The sequence below is a fragment of the Musca autumnalis genome, unplaced genomic scaffold (assembly GCF_047663935.1).
Source record: "Musca autumnalis isolate F117 unplaced genomic scaffold, ASM4766393v1 scaffold_5, whole genome shotgun sequence".
NCBI classification, from domain to species: domain Eukaryota; kingdom Metazoa; phylum Arthropoda; class Insecta; order Diptera; family Muscidae; genus Musca; species Musca autumnalis.
In genome coordinates this window covers 126,814,585-126,839,181 of record NW_027412088.1, presented here as the reverse complement: position 1 = coordinate 126,839,181, position 24,597 = coordinate 126,814,585, and the positions used below count along the sequence as shown (strand labels likewise).

Sequence of the window (24,597 nt, the reverse complement as noted above, 5' to 3'; positions counted from 1 at the left end):
GTTGGTCCGAAGGGTCAGATAAGGGTTTTTGGAAATTCGAACTAGAAGCGTACGTAAAGTACTAAAAGGTACTAAATATGGTACCCATTGTGTTAGGCAAACGGGAAGAGCTAGAATTCTCAAATTTGGAATGATGGTCACTGGTGGAGAGTTAAAAAGATGTACTAAAGGGTTTTTAGAAATTCGAACTATAAGTGTACGAAAAGTACTAAAGTGTACTAAATTTGGTGCCAATTCGCATTTTGTGAACGGATAAAGGTTAAAGATTGAAATTTGGTGTGAGAATCAAGGTTAAATGGTACGGTTGACATATGAGGTGGTTTATGAAAAGTGTACACATGTGTACGAAAAGTACTAAATGGTACTAAATTTGGTACAATTACGAGTTGGGCGAACGGATAGAGCTGGAATCCTGAAATTTGATTTAAGGGTGCTGTTAGAGAGTAGAATGGAAGTAGTTTTAAAAATTCGTACCTATGGGTACGACAAGTACTAAATGGTACTAAATTGGGTACAATTTGGATTTAGGTTGAACGGATAGAGCTGGAATCCTGAAATTTTGAATTAAGGCTACAGTTGGAGGGTAGAATGGAAGTAGTTTTGAAAATTTGTACTTATGGGTACGAAAAGTACTAAATGGTACTAAATTTCGTACAATTACGATTTGGGCGAACGGATGGAGCTGGAATCTTGAAATTTTGAACTAAGGCTACAGTTGGAGGGTACAATGGAAGAAGTTTTGAAAATTCGTACTTATGGGTACGATAAGTACTAAATTTGGTACAATTTGGTTTTTGGGAACGAATAGAGCTGGAATCCTGAAATTTGGAATTAAGATTACTGTTGGACTGTATGATTGACTTAGTCTTGGAAATTCGTACTTATGGGTACGAAAAGTACTAAATGGTACTAAATATGGTACAATTTAAATTTAGGTGGACGGATAGAGCTGGAATCCTGAATTTTAGAATTAAGGCTACAGTTGGAGTTCTACCCTCCAAGTAGTTTTGAAAATTTGTACTTATGGGTACGAAAAGTACTAAATGGTACTAAATTTCGTACAATTACGATTTGGGCGAACGGATGGAGCTGGAATCCTGAAACTTGAATTAGTTGGAGGGTAGAATGGAAGCAGTTTGAAAATGGAAGTAGAATGGAAGTAGTTTTGAAAATTCGTACTTATGGGTACGAAAAGTACTAAATGGTACTAAATTTGGTACAATTACGATCTGGACGAACGGATAGAGCTGGAATCCTGTAATTTGATGTTAGAGAGTAGAATGGAAGCAATTTTTAAAATTCGTACTTAGGGTACGAAAAGTACTAAATGGTATAAATTTGGTACAATTACAATTTGGGCGAACGGATAGAGCTGGAATCCCGAAATTTGAATTAAGGCTGCTCTTTGAGACTAGAATGGAAGTAGTTTCGAAAATTCGTACTTATGGGTACGACAAGTACTAAATTGTACTAAATTTTGTACAATTTGGATTTGGGTTGAACGGATGGAGCTGGAATCATGAAATTTTGAGCTAAGGTTACTGTTGGAGAGTAGAACGGAAGTAGTTTTGAAAATTCGTGCGTATTGGTACGAAAAGTACTAAATGATGCTAAATTTGGTACAATTATGATTTAGGCGAACGGATAGAGCTGGAATCCTGAAATTTTGAATTAAGGCTACAGTTGGAGGGTAGAATGGAAGTAGTTTTGAAAATTCGTACTTATGGGTACGACAAGTACTAAATGGTACTAAATTTTGCACAATTTTTTTTGTACAGTTTTGAAAATTCGTACTTATGGGTACGACAAGTACTAAATGGTACTTAATTTTGTACAATTTGGAATCCTGAAATTTTGAATTAAGGCTACAGTTGGAGGGTAGAATGGAAGTAGTTTTGAAAATTCGTAGTTACGGGTATGAAATGTGCTAAATGATACTAAATTTGGTACAATTACGATTTGGGCGAACGGATAGAGCTGGAATTATGAAATTTTGAACTAAGGCTACTCTTGGAGAGTACAATGGAAGTAGTTTTGAAAATTCATACTTATGTGTACGAAGTGTACTAAATGACACTAAATTTAGTACAATCATGATTTAGGCGAACGGATAGAGCTGGAATCCTGAAATTTCGAATTAAGGCTACTGTTTAATTGGGCAACAACAAATTCTCCAGTTCGATTGGATAAAATGTTGAGGTGAGGGAGGGGAGATCCATAGGTTATATTTCTCAGTTACCGTATATGATGAGCCGTGGAGGGAGAAAAGAACAAGTGAAATAAAAACAACCAGTATTAATTCTTTATATAAAAATGATTGCTGTTTATTGGTGTATTTCTTTTCTTACTACAACAAAAAAGATTACATTCTGTAATCTGGGGTGGCGACGGAGGCCAAAGGTTGATCGACAAGTGAACGCAGAGGTTCTTGCAATCGCAGAGGATCTGAGATTTATACTACTACATTTACATATTCCAATGAGAGAAAACTCAACAACCACCGCTCGTTAGCATCAACACTCTACGGTCTCCGCAGAGGGAACTTGCTGAGGTGATGCACGATGATGTCAATCAGCATACGTGATCGACTGAGCTCGGGAAGTTGAGTTGGAATGTATCAAACCTAAACATTCCGCCTCCCATGCTAGACCAATTGTCTAGCATTTTATTACAAAATTTGAATATATTCGATTCAAATGTAAGGAAAGAACGTAAATTCAGATTCCTTAGTGAGTTATAATTCAAATTATTAACTTCAATAAGTGACCGATTCAAAAGTACCATGTAGGTGAGTTATTAAACGATCTTAGTTGCAAGAAATAGTACGAGTAATTTTTCAAAAAACAGTGGTCGTTTTCAATTATATTACTTACTACAGGTGGGAGGAACCGAACCGGTAAGGATGTACCCAAAAATAGATTTCTGGGCCAACAACGTACCTAAAACGACTTTAGGCGGTTCAGCTTCAAGTACTTGGGGGTAGAGATCAGCACCAAGTAGCAAGTCTATTGGGCTGTCATCAAACGTATCTGCTAATTCCAGATTAGGAATTTGAGATTTCAAGTTAGACATGGGTGGAGGTGAGAACAGTTTCCCCTTGACATTAGGCAGGACTAATGCCTTAGTTTCCAAAATTTTAGAGTTATTTTTTGGGGGCGACAACTTAAGAGAACAAACTTCTCTTGGGGTACCAGATTTTAGTTTACTGGAACACGATCCAGCAGCGCGAGCAAGAAAACCAATAGTTTTCTTAAGTTTCTTAGAAACAATAGAAACTTTCGACGATGGATCTATGATAGCACGAACGCTATGCGATTTACCATTATGCACAATATTTACTCTCGCGGTTCGCAGGAGCACATTGATATTTTGAAATGTATTAGTATAAGGATGATTGCTTGACCGTTTGTTAGAAGAAATAGTCGACATAGTATACTTCAACTCTCGACTTTTGACATTTGTAAAGGCCGGAGAAGTGCATGGGGATGACAAAGTATGACTGTCCGTAGGATGTCTTGGCTGCAACAAAACATAACTAGAATCTCCTCATTTGACATTACCAGAAGACGGAGACAGTTCTGATGTTGCCGGAGCAATAACTCTTCTAACTTGTGGCCGGTGAAGAAGGCTATGATGCCTTTGCTTGCAAGAACTGCAACTATGTTTACTGTTACAGTTTTTAACATCATGACCGAGATAAGCAATTATTACAACAATTGTACTTTTTAACAATGGAGAAAGTTTAGCAAACTGGGGGCAGAGACGCAGAACATGTCTCTGAGTAGGACAAATGGGCAACAAGTTTTCAAAGTACTAGACCGAAAGGTTGATTGATTTGGCGACAATTTTTTAGGTGAATCAAGGTTTGACCTCAATGAGTTATTGGTGCGATTAGATGTAGCAATATTTCTAGGTGCGTTTGTGACCTGATGTCCGAACAAGTTTTGGATACACATCAATGTTTGTATCCTCTCTGTGAGGAAAGCATCTACAGTGAGTGTCAAAAATATTCGGTTTTCAATTTCACCAATAATAACACCTCAGTATTTTAGAAGCCCATGCCCGATATCCAAAAAACCAAATACCTAAAAAAATGTTGGTCCTATGGCAATTAAAAAGTGTATGCAACATGGATCCATGGCAACCCTATAAGCGAGAATAACAAAGAAAACGTTGTTAACCCTGTTTTCTATGCGTCAAAAATATTCGGTTTTTGTAACTTTTGTTAAATATTTTGCCAAAAAACTGGTCATTATCGAACTTTTTCTGCAATATTAGTATACATTTTGATAATTGCGAACAGAATCTTTGTTCCTGAGTGCAAAAATATTACATTTTATAGCAAATTATTAAAATTTAGCGCTAAGGAAAAACGCTATCCCAGTAAAGGGAAAACTGGTCATATTTTATTATAAAAACAGCAGAAATAAAAGGAAATTTTGCTTATTTTTGAATATTTAGTCGAATATAGTTGAAATAATGTGCAAAAGTCTCGAAAATATAGAAATAATCGATTTCGTGAAACACATAAGCTAGCCAAACCTATGAACTGGGAGGGAAGGTAAAGGAATCTCCTGAAAAATTACGGCTAAACCGCCCTTAATTTTCTTGAAATTGGTCACTGAGTCCTAAATGACTTTCAGAAGATAGAAAATATGCACTTACATTACAAAAAAATCGTAAGGATAAAGCCTTTCATGGCCTTGTAACACATCACAAACCATAGGGTTATTTACGTAACCAAAAATCTAGTTCAAGTTTCGCCTTGATGTACCTTCAAAACTTGATTCACATCAGAAACTTGGTGAAATGGAGTTAGTTTCGAATGCCTAAGCAGGAAAATCAGTTTACCACCAAGTTTCCGGCCTTTCTGTGTACTCCCACACAAAAAGTACGAAGGAGCTGCTAGGGACATGTGTTTATCAATGACTTATGATGTGTTACAAGGCCATGAAAGGCTTTATCCTTACGATTTTTTTGGAAAGTAAGTGCATATTTTCTATCTTCTGAAAGCCATTTAGGACTCAGTGACCAATTTCAAGAAAATTAAGGGCGGTTAAGCCGTAATTTTTTAGGAGATTCCTCTACCTTCCCTCCCAGTTCATGGGTTTGGCTAGCTTATGTGTTTCACAAAATCGATTATTTCTATATTTTCAAAACTTTTGCACATTATTTCAACTATATTCGACTAAACATTCAAAAATAAGCAAAATTTCCTTTTATTTCTGCTGTTTTTATAATAATATATGACCAGTTTTCCCTTTACTGGGATAGCGTTTTTCCTTAGCGCTAAATTTTAATAATTTGCTATAAAATGTAATATTTTTGCACACAGGAACAAAGATTCTGTTCGCAATTATCAAAATGTATACTAATATTGCAGAAAAAGTTCGATAATGACCTGTTTTTTGGCAAAATATTTAACAAAAGTTACAAAAACCGAATATTTTTGACTCATAGAAAACAGGGTTAACAACGTTTTCTTTGTTATTCTCGCTTATAGGGTTGCCATGGATCCACGTTGCATACACTTTTTAATTGCCATAGGACCAACATTTTTTTAGGTATTTGGTTTTTTGGATATTGGGCATGGGCTTCTAAAATACTGAGGTGTTATTATTGGTGAAATTGAAAACCGAATATTTTTGACACTCACTGTAAGTCTTTCCAAGAAGGCAATAAAGACTTGTTTTTGATACTTTGCTCCCACAGAGTCAAAGTTAATTTTGACAACCGCTGCAAACAAATACAAACAATTATTGGATCCCAATGATCCGTGACGACGTCATAGACGGTCATTGCAGCAAGACAACTACTAATCCCACGCTGAATAGTTTTCAAACCAGAACAAGTTTCTTTATCAAAGGAAGGGAGATTCAACAATTGCTGGATGTAATTATTCACCAAGATACGTTTATTATCATACGTATCCGTCAAAGCTTTCCATGCTAAAGGGAAACTACAATTGGTGAGTGGAAATGACGAGACGATTTCCCGAGCCTCACCGGAGGTTTTCTGTACTAAGTAGCACAGACGTTCAATGTCAGAAAGGCGCACATTTTTGATGTACAGAGTGGTGAATAGATGACGAAAAGATGGCCAAGATGTAAAATCGCCAGCGAAAACATCAATGTCGATTGGTGGCAATGGTAAGATGTGGGTATCGACAGGTGATGTTGAGTTAGCAACAGGGTCACTAGAGCAAGTTGGGATGGGGGAAAAAGTTTCAGGTGGAGCAGGTACAGAGGGAGAAGTAGACTGCACAGGAACCGACGGGACGGATTCGTCCAATGATATATTGGTTGGAGTTGCTACTTCAGCAAGATTCAACGAGTGTTTGGGAGGTGGTGAGATTTCTAAAGATTTACCAAACCTGGAGATTGCTTTTCTTTTGAAACGTTCAACAATTCAGTTTGTGGAGGTGATGAAATTGGTGAAGCTATAGCAGATGATGATGTTTCAGTGCCTGATGATTTAAGGTAGACAAACATCGGATATAGGCAATGTAGGATGTCCCATACTTTTCCTCAACGACATCAATAACATCAGCCTGTGCAGCCTCGGATGTCGTGAGGTAGTTTTTGCACTCTTCGTAAATGCACTTAACTTTGTGCCACAATTTTTGAAATTCTGAACTGCGAATTTCGAGATAATGAACATTATTTTTGGATTTAATACGTTGTTCAAACGATACAGCACATTTCAAAAAGATGTCTGAAGCTCTAACAAAACGAGTGTGTTGGGTGACTGACATCTCGAAGTTTAAATGTACAAAATCAGCGATAATCTACAATTGAATTTACAACAAACTACAAAGAGAGGCGACAAAATAAAATTCAAGTTGAAGAACAAATGGCTGTAGCTCAATAAATAAAAATAAGAAATGTCCACCCAAAACCTCCAAAATTTTAAGAATACAACAGAATCTTAGGTAGGTGTAATTATATTTGAAATTAAAGTAGGGTGAAGTAAGAGAAAATTTATAGAAACTTCCTCAGAGCGAACAAAACTACTTTAATTTGGCCATTAAATGCAAAAAAATATACGAAATATATATGGTGTTGCCAAGTGTAGGGTGTACAGCAAGGTGAGGTATACCACTGCTAAGGTGTATTTGTCCAAAATTCTACAACAAATAAGTAATTTGTACGAAAAAAAATAAACTTTTTCGCCAAAAATCAAAGAAATTTTATGAAATATATTTTGTTTGGGTTACAAATTGGAGCAATATATGCCGAAAGTAGGGTGTATTTGTCCAACAAGATCAAAACCCCTACGGAGACTCAAACAATTTTCGAAAATATGCAAATATAACTACCAAAAAAAAATCTAAAAATGTTGAAAAACGAATATGTTTCACATGAATTCTCTGCTCTAAATAGGTGCACTAAATGTTGAATGTAGGGTGAATTTGTCCAAAAATTCCAAAAACCATACTGCCAATCAACAATATTTTAAAAAATTATCGAAAAGTAATTTTGGCTAACAATTATTAATTTTTAGTATTTTACCCCACTGTACTATTTGTACTATCTAACCCCACTGTGCTGGGACATCAACGGATATAGCACAAAAGAGAATGAACACACAAGCAGAGAAATGACCATGCGTAAGCAGCGAAGCTCCCACTGAAGAACAGACGTTGCAAACGATCAAACAAGTGAGTGCTGCAGATCAACAGAACTTTGTAAGGGACGCTTAAAATGGCGGAAAAATTGTTGGTAGAATTACCATGTAATTTCTCAAATTAGCATAATTATCTATTAGACAAAGCTAGGAGAATAGAACAAACGAATGTGTTTGGTTGACGATGGACGATCTGTACAACAAATAAACCAAAGAAGCGAGAATTTGGATGGTGCATTGTTATTGCAAATTTGGCCATGCAAATTTTCAAAGGGTTTTTATGTGAAAGAGGGAATAACAACGTCAAATATTTTTTTGGTTGGAGAGGATCGTAATAACAAAGTAAACCAAACGACTGTAGGCAATGTGTGTTGTTATTGTAAATTTGCCACTGCAAATTTTCAAGAAAAGGTCTTCGTTAGAAAATAACCTTGGAGAATAGCAACAACAATAACTGTTCTTGGAATGATCAGCACTCAGACAGTGCGTGTATAAATTCAATAACCAAGAATTCGAGAGCGAATGGAAGTTGACGATGTTGTTATTGCAAATATTACAAAATATATTTACAAGTTCTCAGAAGAGCCACAATTCTAACTTTACAAAGTAACAACACCGAATGCTTTCTTTGTATGATCAACGCGACGTAGGGTGATCAGTACAACGAAAAGAAAATAGCAAGTTTAGCAACGACTAAGGTGTTATGTAGTGGGAAAAGCAAGTATTAACACAAGAAGTGTTAATATGAGCCGACCAATATGAATTTTTTTGACGACAATAAAAGGCGTTTAGAAGGAGTGTGTTTGTTGTTATGGTGAGAACTAATAAGTTAGACCAATCGAACTATAATAACAACACGGATTGTGAAGTGTATGATCAACGCGACGTCGGATGATCAGTACAACAACGATTTCAACAATATTTGTGTGGACTGTATTGTATGGTGGGGGAATAAAGGCAACGAATTTAATGCACTCGCGTAGGGAGATTGAAATTCGACCAATGATTTATTTTTATATTAATTCTCAAACGGAAAACGAACCGAAAAATACTAACACTCGCGTAGCTCACTTTTTATGGAAATCTGAGTTTACGTACCTGGTGTTAGTATGGTGATTTGTTGATGTAATAATATCAATGATATGTGGAGTGAGATGATCCAATGATTTCTCCGTGCAAAGCAACCACAAAACTTTCAATTCTCGATCAAGAGAGGGGGAACAACGACAATCCGGTTCGATTGGACCAATGTTTAGGTAAGGGAGGGGAAATCCATAGGTTTCTTCGATAACTCAGGATTACACTATGCAGCACTGAAAATGCAAACAAATTCTAGTATGCATATTTTTAAAGTACATATTTAGACTACAAAAACCGTAGTAGGGTTTTGTCCTGTCAGATCCAGTTCGGATTTTATGGCCTCATCTAAACCGGGCTAAATGTACACTTTTTTGCATTTGTCAGGCCTTTATCTCAGAAACAAATAGGAATTTTGTCTCGCTGTCTTTAGCAATATTGTAGCCCTCAACTAGTAGAACTTATCTTTTGAAAAACCCATATAAGAAAAACTCCATCTAGGGCATCAAAATCTATAAAATATAGAAAATTTTGCATAATTTCTGAAATTCTGTTCAGTATCGGCTAAACTGTTGGGAGTTGAACCAAGTACCCTTTTGCAAAAATCTTCCCAATAAAGTTCTCAACAATTCTTTAGAACATTCTGAAACACTAAAATGCTTAATTCATGTTGTTTCAGCGGTATTTTGCATCATATCTTTTACAACACGTATTTAAAACACAGTTCACACCAACAGTTTATTCTCGCATTTCTGATTTCACTACATTATTGACATTTTTATTAAATCGTCGTTGAAAAATGTACTGAAAACAACGACATAGAGGCATTTTACAACAATGACATGTTCTGAAGAGTTGTGTATTACATTCCAGGGAATATTTTAAAATATTCGGAAAAAATTAACGGTTTTGGAGATACGGTGCGAAATGTATAAAAATTGTGGAATTTTTGCATATATTTTGAAATTTGAGGCAATAAATGTAGTTTTTCGAGTTCATTATTTCTACAAATATTTTATTCTTGTCCTTATCTACTTTGCTTCGGAGGTCAGAAGAAGATTCGCATTGGTTTCAGAGATATAGCCCCGAATTTCTTTAAAAACTCAATATTTAATCATGATTAGATGGGGCCATAAAATCCGAGCTGGGTCTGACACAACAAAACCCAACTAGGGTTTCTTGTCGTTTGGGTCTGTACTATCAAAAAATCCTCAGTTCGAATTGTTTGCACAAGATCACCTTAAAAATGATGCACAGTGTGACCGTATGATGAGCAGTGGAGGGAGAAAATAACAAGAAAATAAAACACAAGCAGTATCAGTTTTAATATTAAATAATATGCTGGTTTATTGATGATGTTTATTTCTTTTCTAATACAACAACAAATATTACCTTGTAATCTGGGGTGGCGACAGAGGCCGGTTAGTAGCAACAAAGATTACCTTCTGTAATCTGGGGTGGCGACGGAGGCCGGTTAGTATAACGCGTAGACGTTATGTTAAAGCGCCACAAGTGAACTACCCAAAGGTTGATCGACAAGTGAACGCAGAGGTTCTTGCAACCGCATTGGATCTGAGCCGATTTATACTACTACATTTACATATTCCAATGAGAGAAACCTCAACAACCACCGCTCGTTAGCATCAACACTCTACGGTCTCCGTAGAGGGAACTTGCTGAGGTGATGCACGATGATGTCAATCAGCATCCGTGATCGACTGAGCTCGGGAAGTTGAGTTGGAATGTATCAAACCTAAACCCGTTCGTACTTTTGTGTACGACAAGTACTATATGGTACTAAATTTTGTACAATTACGATTTAGGTTGAACGGATAGAGCTGGAATCCTGAAATTTTGAATTAAGATTGATGTTGTAGTATGGAATAGAGATAATTTAGAAATTCGCTTTTATGGGCTACGAAAAGTAATAGAGCTGAATTTCTGAAATTTGGAATAAAAATTGCTGCTGGAGTATAAGATTGGCTACTGTTGGACTGTAGAATGAAATTTGTTTTGAAAATTCGTACTTAAAGTTACGAAAAGTTCTAAGTGGTACTAATTTTGGAACAATTTGTATTTAGGGTGAAATTTCGAATTAACATTGATGTTAGAGTATGGGATTGAGATAATTTGGGAATTCGTACTTCGTAGGAGTGTAAAATGGAAGTAGTTTTGAAAATTCGTACTTATGGGTACAAAAAGTACCAAATTTAGATATGGGTGAACGAACAGAGCTGGAATAATGAAATTTAGAATTAAGCTTGCTGTTGGGGTGTAAGATGGAGTTAGTTTTGCAAATTTTTACTTAAGGGTAAGAAAAGTACAAAATTTGGTACAGTTTAAATTTGGGTGAACGAATAGAGCTGGAAACCTTAAATTTGTAATTGAGATTAATGTTGAAGTGTAGGATTGAGGTAGTTTTGGAAATTCGTACTTATGGATACGAAAATCACTAAATTTGGTATAATTTGGATTTGGGTCAACGGATAGACCTAGAATCCTCAAATGTGGATTTGAGATTTCTGTTGGAGTTTTGGGAATTCGTACTTATGGGTACGAAAAGTACTACGGACAGAACGGATAGAGCTGGAATCCTGGAATTTGGTAGGACTAAGGTTGGAGTGCAGGATTGAGACATGGAGGTAGTTTTTGAAAGTCGTACTCATGGGCACGAAATATACCAAATGGTCAATTTGAATTTGAGTGCACCGATGGCGCTGGTGAAGTGAAAGATTGAGGTAGTTTTGGAAAATCATACTTATGGTATTAGGAGTACTTAATGCCACTCAATTTGTTGTTGGGTGTAGGGAAAGTGCTGGAATCTGTATTTTTTGGATTTAGTGTGAGTATTGGTGCGCAATGTTGACTTCACTGTTAACATGTAAGGGTGAGATACGGCTGATCTTTTTGAAAATCGAACTAAAGAGGTACGAACAGTACTAAAATAACAATAAATTTTGATTAAAATTGGTATTAGTGCAATAAAATTTTCAGTGTTCGCCATTTTCATATTTTATATTGTTTATTTGTTTTTTATATCCTTTCCGCATACGAAGTAGCGGGCACTTTGCTAGTCTATATATATAAAAGAGTAAAGTGATGACTGACATATCTACAACGCCCAGACGAAACGGCTAAAGCTAGAAACTTGAAATTTTGTGTGAGGGTTAGTCTTGGGGCGAAGGTGCTCGATTGGGCTGGTTTTTTTGGAAATTCGTCCTAAAAGGGTGCGAAAAGCACTAACATGTACTAAAAATCGTCTCATTTGTGTGGCTGACCGCCTAATAATCAACGCCCACACGAAACGGCTGAAGCTAGAAACTTGAAATTTTGTGTGAGGGTTAGTCTTGGGGCGAAGGTGCTCGATAAGGCTGCGTTTTTGGAAATTCGTCCTACAAGGGTACGAAAAGCACTAAAATGTACTAAAAATGGTCTCATTTGTGCGGCTGACCGCCTAATAATCAACGCCCAGACGAATCGACTGAAGCTAGAAACCTGAAATTTTGTGTGAGGGTTAGTCTTAGGGCAAAGGTGCTGGATAAGGCTGGGTTTTTGCAAATTCGTCCTACAAGGGTGCGAAAAGCACTAAAATGTACTAAAAATGGTCTCATTTGTGTGGCTGACCGCCTAATAATCAACGCCCACACGAAACGGCTGAAGCTAGAAACTTGAAATTTTGTGTGAGGGTTAGTCTTGGGGCGAAGGTGCTCGATAAGGCTGCGTTTTTGGAAATTCGTCCTACAAGGGTACGAAAAGCACTAAAATGTACTAAAAATGGTCTCATTTGTGCGGCTGACCGCCTAATAATCAACGCCCAGACGAATCGGCTGAAGCTAGAAACCTGAAATTTTGTGTGAGGGTTAGTCTTGGGGCGAAGGTGCTCGATGAGGCTGGGTTTTTGGAAATTCGTCCTACAAGGGTGCGAAAAGCACTAAAAATGGTCTCATTTGTGTGGCTGACCGCCTAATAATCAACGCCCAGACGAATCGGCTGAAGCTAGAAACCTGAAATTTTGTGTGAGGGTTAGTCTTGGGGCAAAGGTGCTCGATAAGGCTGGGGTTTTGGATATTCGTCCTACAAGGGTGCGAAAAGCACTAAAATGTACTAAAAATGGTCTCATTTGTGTGACTAACCGCCTAATAATCAACGCCCAGACGAAACGGCTGAAGCTGGAAACCTGAAATTTTGTGTGAGGGTTAGTCTTGGGGCGAAGATGCTCGATGAGGCTGGGTTTTTGGAAATTCGTCCTACAAGGGTGCGAAAAGCACTAACATGTACTAAAAATCGTCTCATTTGTGTGGCTGACCGCCTAATAATCAACGCCCAGACGAACCGGCTGAAGCTAGAAACTTGAAATTTTGTGTGAGGGTTAGTCTTGGGGCGAAGGTGCTCGATAAGGCTGGGTTTTTGGAAATTCGTCCTACAAGGGTGCGAAAAGCACTCATTTGTGTGGCTGACCGCCTAATAATCAACGCCCAGACGAATCGGCTGAAGCTAGAAATTTGAAATTTTGTGTGAGGGTTATTCTTGGGGCGAAGGTGCTCGATAAGGCTGCGTTTTTGGAAATTCGTCCTACAAGGGTGCGAAAAGCACTCATTTGTGTGGCTGACCGCCTAATAATCAACGCCCAGACGAATCGGCTGAAGCTAGAAATTTGAAATTTTGTGTGAGGGTTAGTCTTGGGACGAAGGTGCTCGATAAGGCTGGGTTTTTGGAAATTCGTCCTACAAGGGTACGAAAAGCACTAAAATGTACTAAAAATGGTCTCATTTGTGTGGCTGACCGCCTGATAATCAACGCCCAGACGAAACGGCTGAAACTAGAAACCTGAAATTTTGTGTGAGGGTTAGTCTTGCGGCGAAGGTGCTCGATAAGGCTGCGTTTTTGGAAATTCGTCCTACAAGGGTACGAATAGCACTAAAATGTACTAAAAATGGTCTCATTTGTGTGGCTGACCGCATAATAATCAACGCCCAGACGAATCGGCTGAAGCTAGAAACCTGAAATTTTGTGTGAGGGTTAGTTTTGGGGCAAAGGTGCTCGATAAGGCTGGGTTTTTGGAAATTCGTCCCACAAGCGTGCGAACAGCACTAAAATGTACTAAAAATGGTCTCATTTGTGTGGCTAACCGCCTAATAACACTGCTCAACAAAATTGAAAAAGTTGAATGTTTCAAACGAAGTTGCAGTTGTTTCTAGATGAAATCGGCGAGTTATTTTCAAATCCGGTCCCGGGTTTTCTCCATCAGCTCTTGTTTTTGAGATATAGCTCAAAATCGGTTTTTACGAGTTTTACCCAGACTTTCGTTATTTTCGGATACAAACAAATATTTTTTGTGGGTTTTTCACATTTTTATTAAGGAGATGTTGTACGCTCGATACAAATAATTTTTGAAATAATTATGGTGAGTATATATCAAAAAATATAGAACATATACGACGGATCTTGTAAAAAGTTCATATTTTGAGTACTTTAAGCTGTAATTACGTCATCAGGGGAAGTCATAGGATCTTCATATGGTACTCCGGATATGCTTAGGGTGTCTACTATATAATCCAGTATTCAAATGTATAATATAAAGTTCATAGCGCCCATGATTCCGCCATAACCTAAAAACCATCATGAAGACTGCCATTGGAAAGTAAATGGCTTATGTGGTAATGATATCACTGGTAAATGATTTCCCTTTAGAAGTCTTCATGGCGATTTTTAGGTTATGGCCGAATCATGGGCGCTATGAACTTTATATTATATATTTGAATACTGGACTATATAGTAGACATCCTAAGCATATCCGCATTGCCATATGAAGATCCTATGACTTCCCCCGATGACGTAATTACAGCTTAAAGTACTCAAAATATGCAATTTCTAGAAGGTCCGTCCTATATTTTCTATATTTTTTGATATATACTCACCATAACTATTTCAAAAATGATTTGTATCGAGCGTACAACATCTCCTTAATAGATTAATGTCGAAAAACCCACAAAAAAATATTTGTTTGTATCCGAAAATAACGAAAGTCTGGGTTAAACTCGTAAAAACCGATTTTGAGCTATATCTCAAAAACAAGAGCTGATGGACAAAAACCGGGACCGGATTTGAAAATATCTCGCCGATTTCATCTAGAAACAACCGCTACTTCGGTTGAAACAAAAGTCGTGTTGAGCAGTGTAATCAACGCCCAGACGAAACGGCTGAAGCTGGAAACCTGAAATTTTGTGCGAGGGTTAGTCTTGGGGCGAAGGTGCTCGATGAGGCTGGGTTTTTGGAAATCCGTCCTACAAGGGTGCGAAAAGCACTAACATGTACTAAAAATCGTCTCATTTGTGTGGCTGACCGCCTAATAATCAACGCCCAGACGAACCGGCTGAAGCTAGAAACTTGAAATTTTGTGTGAGGGTTAGTCTGGGGGCGAAGGTGCTCGATAAGCCTGGGACTTTGGCAATTCGTCATACAAGGGTGTGAAAAGCACTAAAATGTTATAAAAATGGTCTCATTTGTGTGGCTGACCGCCAATAATCAACGCCCAGACGAAACGGCTGAAGCTAGAAACTTGAAATTTTGTGTGAGGGTTAGTCTTGGGGCGAAGGTGCTCGATAAGGCTGCGTTTTTGGAAATTCGTCCTACAAGGGTGCGAAAAGCACTAAAAATGGTCTCATTTGTGTGGCTGACCGCCTAATAATCAACGCCCAGACGAATCTGCTGAAGCTAGAAACCTGAAATTTTGTGTGAGGGTTAGTCTTGGGGCAAAGGTGCTCGATAAGGCTGGGTTTTTGGAAATTCGTCCTACAAGGGTGTGAAAAGCACTAAAATGTACTAAAAATGGTCTCATTTGTGTGGCTGACCGCTTAATAATCAACGCCCAAACGAAACGGCTGAAGCTGGAAACCTGAAATTTTGTGTGAGGGTTAGTCTTGGGGCGAAGGTGCTCGATGAGGCTGGGTTTTTGGAAATTCGTCCTACAAGGGTGCGAAAAGCACTAACATGTACTAAAAATCGTCACATTTGTGTGGCTGACCGCCTAATAATCAACGCCCAGACGAACCTGCTGAAGCTAGAAACTTGAAATTTTGTGTGAGGGTTAGTCTTGGGGCGAAGGTGCTCGATAAGGCTTGGTTTTTGGAAATTCGTCCTATAAGGGTGTGAAAAGCACTAAAATGTTATAAAAATGGTCTCATTTGTGTGGCTGACCGTCAATAATCAACGCCCAGACGAAACGGCTGAAGCTAGAAACTTGAAATTTTGTGTGAGGGTTAGTCTTGGGGCGAAGGTGCTCGATAAGGCTGCGTTTTTGGAAATTCGTCCTACAAGGGTGCGAAAAGCACTAAAAATCGTCTCATTTGTGTGGCTGACCGCCTAATAATCAACGCCCAGACGAACAGGCTGAAGATAGAAACTTGAAATTTTGTGCGTTTTTGGAAATTCGTAATACAAGGGTACGAAAAGCACTAAAATGTACTAAAAATGGTCTCATTTGTGTGGCTGACCGCCTAATAATCAACGCCCAGACGAATCGGCTGAAGCTAGAAACCTGAAATTTTGTGTGAGGGTTAGTTTTGGGGCAAAGGTGCTCGATAAGGCTGGGTTTTTGGAAATTCGTCGTACAAGGGTGCGAAAAGCACTAAAATGTACTGAAAATGGTCTCATTTGTGTGGCTGACCGCCTAATAATCAACGCCCAGACGAAACGGCTGAAGCTGGAAACCTGAAATTTTGTGTGAGGGTTAGTCTGGGGGCGAAGGTACTCGATGAGGCTGGGTTTTTGGAAATTCGTCATACAAGGGTGCGAAAAGCACTAACATGTACTAAAAATCGTCTCATTTGTGTGGCTGACCGCCTAATAATCAACGCCTAGACGAACCGGCTGAAGCTAGAAACTTGAAATTTTGTGTGTGGGTTAGTCTTGGGGCGAAGGTGCTCGATAAGGCGGGGTTTTTGGAAATTCGTCCTACAAGGGTGTGAAAACCACTAAAATGTTATAAAAATGGTCTCATTTGTGTGGCTGACCGCCTAATAATCAACGCCCAGACGAAACGGCTGAAGCTAGAAACTTAAAATTTTGTGTGAGGGTTAGTCTTGGGGCGAAGGTGCTCGATAAGGCTGCGTTTTTGGAAATTCGTCCTACAAGGGTGCGAAAAGCACTCATTTGTGTGGCTGACCGCCTAATAATCAACGCCCAGACGAATCGGCTGAAGCTAGAAACCTGAAATTTTGTGTGAGGGTTAGTCTTGGGGCGAAGGTGCTCGATAAGGCTGCGTTTTTGGAAATTCGTCCTACAAGGGTACGAAAAGCACTAAAATGTACTAAAAATGGTCTCATTTGTGTGGCTGACCGCCTAATAATCAACGCCCAGACGAAACGGCTGAAACTAGAAACCTGAAATTTTGTGTGAGGGTTAGTCTTGGGGCGAAGGTGCTCGATAAGGCTTGGTTTTTGGAAATTCGTTGTACAAGGGTGCGAAAAGCCCTAAAATGTACTAAAAATGGTCTCATTTGTGTGGCTGACCGCATAATAATCAACGCCCAGACGAAACGGCTGAAGCTAGAAACCTGAAATTTTGTGTGAGGGTTAGTCTTGGGGCGAAGGTGCTCGATAAGGCTGGGTTTTTGGAAATTCGTCCCACAAGCGTGCGAAAAGCACTAAAATGTACTAAAAATGTTCTCATTTGTGTGGCTGACCGCCTAATAATCAACGCCCAGACGAAACGGCTGAAGCTCGAAACCTGAAATTTTGTGTGAGGGTTAGACTTGTGGCGAAGGTGCTCGATAAGGCTGGGTTTTTGGAAATTCGTCCCACAAGGGAGCGAAAAGCACTAAAATGTACTAAAAATTGTCTCATTTGTGAGGCTGTCCGCCTAATAATCAACGCTCAGACGAAACGGCTGAAGTTAGAATCTTGAAATTTTGGGTGAGGGTTAGACTTGTGCCGAAGGTGATCGATACGGCTGGGTTTTTGGAAATTCGTCCTGGAAGGGTGCGAAAAGTACTAAAATGTACTAATAATGGTGCTTTTTGTATGGCTGACTGACTAATAATCAACGCCAAGACGAAACGGCTGAAGCTAGAATCTTGAAATTTTGGGTGAGGGTTACACTTGTGGCGAAGGTAATCGATAAGGCTGGGTTTTTGGAAATTCGTCCTAGAAGGGTGTGAAAAGTACTAAAATGTACTAAAAATAATAATCAACGCTCAGACGAAACGGCTGAAGCTAGAATCTTAAAGTTTTGTGTGAGGGTTATCTTCGGTATTACGTGAACGGATAGAGCCAAAATCTTGAAATTTGGAATGAAAATCAAGGTTTAGAAGACGAGTTGATATAAGGAAGTGGTTTTGAAATTGTGTACTCATGAGTACGAATAGTACTAAATGGTACTAAATTTGGTACAATTTGAATTTGGGCGAACCTATAAAGTAGGAATTCTGAAATTTGGAATAGCTATTACTGTTGGAGTGTAGGTTTGAGATATGGAGGTTGTTTTCGAAATTTGTACATATGGGTACGAAAGGTACTAAATAGTACCAAATAAAGTACAATTTGGATTTGGGGGAACGGATGGAGCTGGAATCCTGAAATTTAGAATTAGGATTACTGTTGGAGGATAGAGGTATTTTGGAAATTCGTACTTTTGGGTACGAAAAGTACTAAATGGTACCAAATTTGGTACAATATGAATTTAAGTGATCGGATAGAGCTGGAATAGTGAAATTTGGAATTAAGATTACTATTGGAGTGTGGGATTGGGATACTTTTGGAAATTCGTACTTTTGGCAACGAAAAGTACTAAATTCGTACTTGTGGGTACAAAAAGTACTGAGTTGTACTAAATTTTGTACAATTTGGATTTGGGTGAACGGATATAGCAGGAATTCTGAAATTTGGAATTAGGATTACTGTTGGAGTGTAGGATTGAGGTAGTTTTGAAAATTCTTGGTTATGGGTACGAAAAGTACTAAATGGTACCAAACCTTGTACAATTTGGATTTGTGTGATCGGCTAGGACAGGAATAGTGAAATTTGAAATTATGATTACTATTGGAGTGTGGGATTGGGATACTTTTGAAAATTCGTACTTATGGCTACGAAAAGTACTAAATGGTACCAAATTTGGTACAATTTGGATTTGGGTGAAATTCGAAATTAAGATAACTGTTGGAGTGTTGGATGGAGGTAGGTTTGGGAATTCGGACCTATAGGAACAAAAAGTACTAAATGGTACTAAATTTGGTACAATTTAGATTTGAATGAACGGATACAGTTTTTGAATTAAGGTTACTTATGGATCGTAGGATTGAGGTAGTTATAGAAATTCGTATTTATGGGTACCGAAAGTACTAAATGGTACTAAATTTGGAACAATTGGATTTGGGTTAACAGCTAGAGGTGGAATCCTGAAATTTATAATTAAGATTACTTATGGAGTGCAGGATTGAGTTAGTTTTGGAAATTCGTACTTATGGGTACGGAAAGTACTAAATGGTACTAAATTTTGTTCAATTTAGATTTGAAGGGACAAAGCTGGAATCCTGAAATTTTGAGTTAAGGTTAATGTTGGAGTGTAGGATTGAGAAAGTTTTGGAAATTCATACTTATGGTTATAAAAAGTACTAAATTTGGAACAATGTGGAGTTGGGTGAACGAATAGCGCTGGAATCCTGATATTTGAAATTAAGATTGCTGCTGGAGTGTAGGTTTGAGGTGGTTTTGGAAATTCGTACTTATGGGTATGGAAAATAATAAATGGTACTAACTTTGGTTCAATTTGGTACGGAAAGTAATAAATGGTACTAACTTTGGTTCAATTTGGATTTGGTTGATCGGATAGAGCTGGAATTCTGAAATTTGGAATTTAGATTACTGTTGGAGTGTAGAACTGAGATAGTTTTGGAAGTTCGTACTTATTGTTGCGAAAAGTACTAAATGGTACTAAATTTGGTACATTTTAGATTTGGGTGAAGGGATAGAGTTGGAATAATGAAATGCGGAATTACTGTTGTTGAAATTCGTGCTTTCATACGAAAAGTATTAATGGTATTATCAATAGAGATGGAATTGGGAAATTTGGTATTAGTATAGCAGTTGGCGTTTTGAGTGGAGATAGAGAGGAAGTTTCGGAAATTCGAACTTATGTATATGAAAAATAATAAATCGCGGTTGGTATATAGTTTTGGATATAAGAAAGTAATTTTTGAAACTATTACATATTCTAAATACTAAATATGGTACCAGTTTGGTGTTGCATGAATCGATTAGTTGTCAATGAGAGCCGTAAAATTTTCTGATTTTTTCAAAACATTTCGAAGCTGAAAAACGTTATCTTGTGGTACTTTTATAGCGGCTCTTAAAATAAGGGACGAAAAGGACATTGCAGGAAGCGAGTTAGAAGGTCGAAGAGTTCTACGAAAAGAATCCTTATTCGATTTGACTGAAGACATGTCATCCCAAAAATAAGCTAAAGCAACAGTGAACAAAGATATAACGCTAATTCCTGATGGCTTACAGGGTCTCTAGCAAAAACTTCATCACGCCATAACGCGGAAGTTCGACTCACGGCGGGTCTGTCCTTCGGGGTTCTTAATATACTCACCAAGGCCTTTCTTCCATATGGAATTTTCCGTGCCTCAGACTTTCACCTCCATTTTGTTGCACAGTGTTATTTATTTGTCAGATTCATTGTTAGAGGTGGTCGTACAATAAGTGTACTAGAAGTATTAAATATAGAAGCACTGGTATTGTGTGAATCGATAAATACAATTGTTATGAGAGTAACTGTTGAGATTGGATCAGAATGTTTATTAAAATCCGCCTTTAAATGTATGAAAGGTTTCTACATGTAATACCATTGGCATTGGGTGAACAAGTAGAGCAAAAACTGAAAAATTTGAGGTAAGGTCCTGGATTTTAAAAATTGTACTGAATAGTATACTATTGTTTTTATGTTAACACGAATTCGGTTTCTATATAATGTACTGAAATCAAAAAGTCAAACGTATCGTTTCAACAAAATTTGTTATATAGGGTAAACTATTTTGAATAAAGGTTTTCTACATTTTGATATCACAAATTCACAAAATTCGGTTGGAAAATTGGGATAAAAAAATGTGGATAAAATTTTCAAAATACCCATACCGTTCTAATAAAACATTGACTGGAATTTCAAATGTAGGCAGCTGTTGAAGTGTAGAGGTGCGATAAGGTATTTTTTGAAATTCGAACAAAAGGTGTACGAACAGTACTTAAATAAAATTAAATATCAATTCAAAAATGTATAAGTGCATCAAACTTTTCAGTGTTCACCATATTAAATACTGTTTATTTGTATATTATTCCTTTTCCGCATACGAAGTAGCGGGCATTTTGCTAGTATAATATATTTTGAAATATTAATGCATATCAGTGTTTTTTGAGTACAAAACGACTGGGGACAACCCACGGTAATCAGTATTTGCACCTTGCGACCATGTTTTTCATACATAAATGATGAGAAATAGTGGCGGCGGTAACAATGACCTTTGATTCCGAATAACTTCACCTCCACACATGCGCTCGATGGGGACTTTTAGGACATACTATTATGTACAGAAATATTTGTACATAACTATTAGTTATTTCAGTGCCTTATACTACGCAAAGTTTTAATTGTTTCGCCTTTGTTCTAAAGAAATAAATAAATTGTAATTTTAAGAGTAATTTGGATGGAAGTGCATTGATTGTGTTCACATGCGCAGTACAATTAAATTTGTCATGCCGTTTGTAATACATCAAAATATTCGTCGGATATGTAATTTGATTAAAAGTTTCTATTACTCTTAGGATTTTTGGTACTGAAAATGAGATATATCGGTCCACGTGTTTTTCGATATTTTGAAGGTTGTAGCCTCATTATCACACTGAAATGGCTGTAATTTGGTATTTAGTTTTCGTTGGGAGTACAAAAACTTCCACCTGCAATTTCTTGGTACAGTTTCACGTTTTCATATAGCCCCCATAGAACGGTACCTCCTGATTTTTGGTAGTTTGAAAGTTGTTTCCTCAATACTCCACCGAAATGGCTGAAATTAGTATTTAGTCTTCGCTTAGGGGAATGAAACGAGGCGTGTAAATTTTGAAAACATGTGGTAACATTGGTGCTTTTCATTCATGATTTGGTAAAAACATTGCCACATATAAGTGTTTTACAATTTTTAACACATTGGCAACGATCAACCAGGTAAAATCCTTGGTGTAAGTAACACGGTCGTTTTCGACCCGGTAACGTTACCTATGGATTGAAATTATGAAATTTTGCTTACACAGGGGATATCTATGAACTCATAGATAACTAAGCGTAGAAATTACGAGCATTAGTCAAATTGTTCTAACTATCTTGTGTTCCCAGAAGATAGACTCGCAAAAAACTATCCATGTATATCTGGGTTTTAGTCTAGCCGGTATTTCCCAATTTTATGTATTTCGAGGGCATTCTGTCAAATTTTCAAACCGATATTGTTGTTATTTAATACTGTGTGTTGCCAAATGATAAAACGCAAGGATACTAATTGTTCCTATTCACTTCAATACAGTTCATGGTGGAGGGTAAAAGAAGTTCGGCCCGGCCGAACTTAATGCCGTTCTTACTTGTTATATATGCAATGATTGTGCTTATAAGCGGGAGCACTGATTGCTTGCATTCTCCGCAGTGCTTATATCCGGGAAATACTGTACCTTAATTTCTATTATAAATAAAAACACATTGATTTATTCTTATTACAGAGTTGGGCGTTCAATTACACCTCCAAATGCTCTTGTTAGTCCGGCCACCAATTCCACAATGCCTACGGCAGCAGCTGTCGCAGCTGCAGCTGCAACTGCAAAAATCCAAGCTCTAGACGCCGTTGCTAGTAACGCCGTTCTTGGTTTGTCTGCCGCTACACCAGCCCTAGGTATATCCCCGCTTGCTAATACCAAAGTAGGAAATTTGCCTTTGACGGCTGCCCCAAATGCATTTCATCATTCTATAACTCTTCCAGCGACGACTGGACAGGCGTTTTTAGCGGCTAGTATGTTTCAGAATGCGACTGTAAATCCTAGTTTGTTAACTGCCACAGCTTCTACCTTACAAGCCGTTACCACTCAGGCTATCAGTTGTCCTAACAAAGCCATTATTGCCAATCCCACAGGAGTTACTGTACCACCAGTAGTAGGTAAGATTGGATCTATAACGCCTGAGTGTCTCGTAGCACCGCAACAGCCAGCAATTGTTAACGCCATACTGGCAAAAAGCTCTCTATCAACAGCAAATCAAAGTGATAACCCAAAAAAAGCACACGAAAAACAACAAGAAGAGCTACAGAAAAAGTTGATAGAAGATGGCGAAACACAAACATTACAGCAGCAAGAAAACATGTCTATTAAGGGACAGAGTGCCAGGCAATTCGTAATGCAACGCTTAATGAGACCTCAAGAATCTCGGGTAATAATTCTCCGCAATATGGTTGGGCCAGAAGACGTCGATGAAACACTACAAGAAGAAATTCAAGAGGAATGTAGTAAATTTGGAACAGTTAGTCGTGTAATAATATTCAATGAAAAGCAAACTGAAAATGAGGACGATGATGAAGCTGAAATAATTGTCAAAATATTTGTTGAATTTTCACTTCCGGCAGAAGCAGAGCGCGGCAAAGATGCTTTACATGGACGATTCTTTGGTGGCCGCCGAGTTATTGCCGAACTATATGATCAATCACTTTTTGACCACGGAGACCTTTCTGGTTGAATGAACATGCATGACACAACGTTTTAAATCCTTTTATAATCTATAATTAGCTACCCATAATAAAAATGTGTCACAATTTACATGGATATAAATATATATATTTAATAAAGTGTACATTGCAAAAAAAACAAAATCTCTTCAGTCACAGTGTAATATTAACATTACTACAGAACGTGCAAGACTTTAGTATTCCAAAAAAAAATCGAGTGGGCCTATAGTTTGGGCACGGCAAATAACAAAATACTACTACATGATTTGATATTGTATGGGTGAGTGTCATGTTCGTTGCGCACTAAACAAAAGCAAGTCATAGAAGATAAGGCTCGCCCATCTCTGCTCTCGCTTTGCTGCTTCCTCCATAGCTAAAGGCACGTAAGTAATCCCAAACAGTTATTTCTCGTATATATTTCCATACATACTGTTATTAATATTACAGATTAGGTCTGTCTGGTACAGATTAGGTATTTGTTTTCTCTTTTTGCAACTTTGTTCTTCAAATAAACAACACAATTAGGCTTGCTATTTCCACAATAAAATGATTTTTTTATTAATTTTCTCGTTTAGAGTTAAGCTTGATGATCGGAAATTATTTGCAAGTGAAAAAGGAAAGCCAAGGACTCGAACCCACATAGTCACCAAATTACATTACCTGGTTTCACTGGTGATAAAGCAGATCTTCGGACGTATCGACTATGTAGTGGCCACTACATATCGGAGATCTGCTTTAGAAGAAATTTGTCCAGCAAGAATTTGCAAACTCTCAATAAACGAACTGTCAAAATGTCTCTCTCGAATCGCTCTCTTTTGCAGACTTTTTGTGTTAACAGACGACTTCCAGCAACAATTGATACAAATTGTTAAAAATTTTAGGGTAACCAGACAGACATATTTATATTTAAGTAAATTTTGATGACTTTCCGTTAATTTTAGAATTTGAATTGTAGCGTAAACTTTTATTAAGCAGATTTCCATACCAACACACTGCAGGAGAGAAGAACATTCCCTGTAGGAAATGTCAATATCAAATCTATACTGACTTACCACTCAAGTAATTTCCTATAGACATATTGTATGAACGTGTCATTCGAAAGTCAGTAGTGACATTGGAACTTGTATGTCAGTAGTAAGTCAGTAGTT

The 24,597-nt window shown here is 37.7% G+C and overlaps 1 protein-coding gene across 2 annotated transcripts in view; it reads left to right on the top strand.

Moving 5' to 3' along the window:
* The window catches only part of hfp (Poly(U)-binding-splicing factor hfp), a 278,153-nt gene extending 254,560 nt beyond the window's left edge, over positions 1-23,593 (top strand). For both annotated transcript variants that reach the window (XM_073989365.1, XM_073989366.1), the window contains one exon: positions 22,458-23,593. In XM_073989365.1, the coding sequence (XP_073845466.1) occupies positions 22,458-23,460 (1,003 nt within the window). In that variant the 3' untranslated portion in view covers positions 23,461-23,593. The remainder of the gene's footprint in view (positions 1-22,457) is intronic.
* Positions 23,594-24,597: the final 1,004 nt, after the last annotated feature.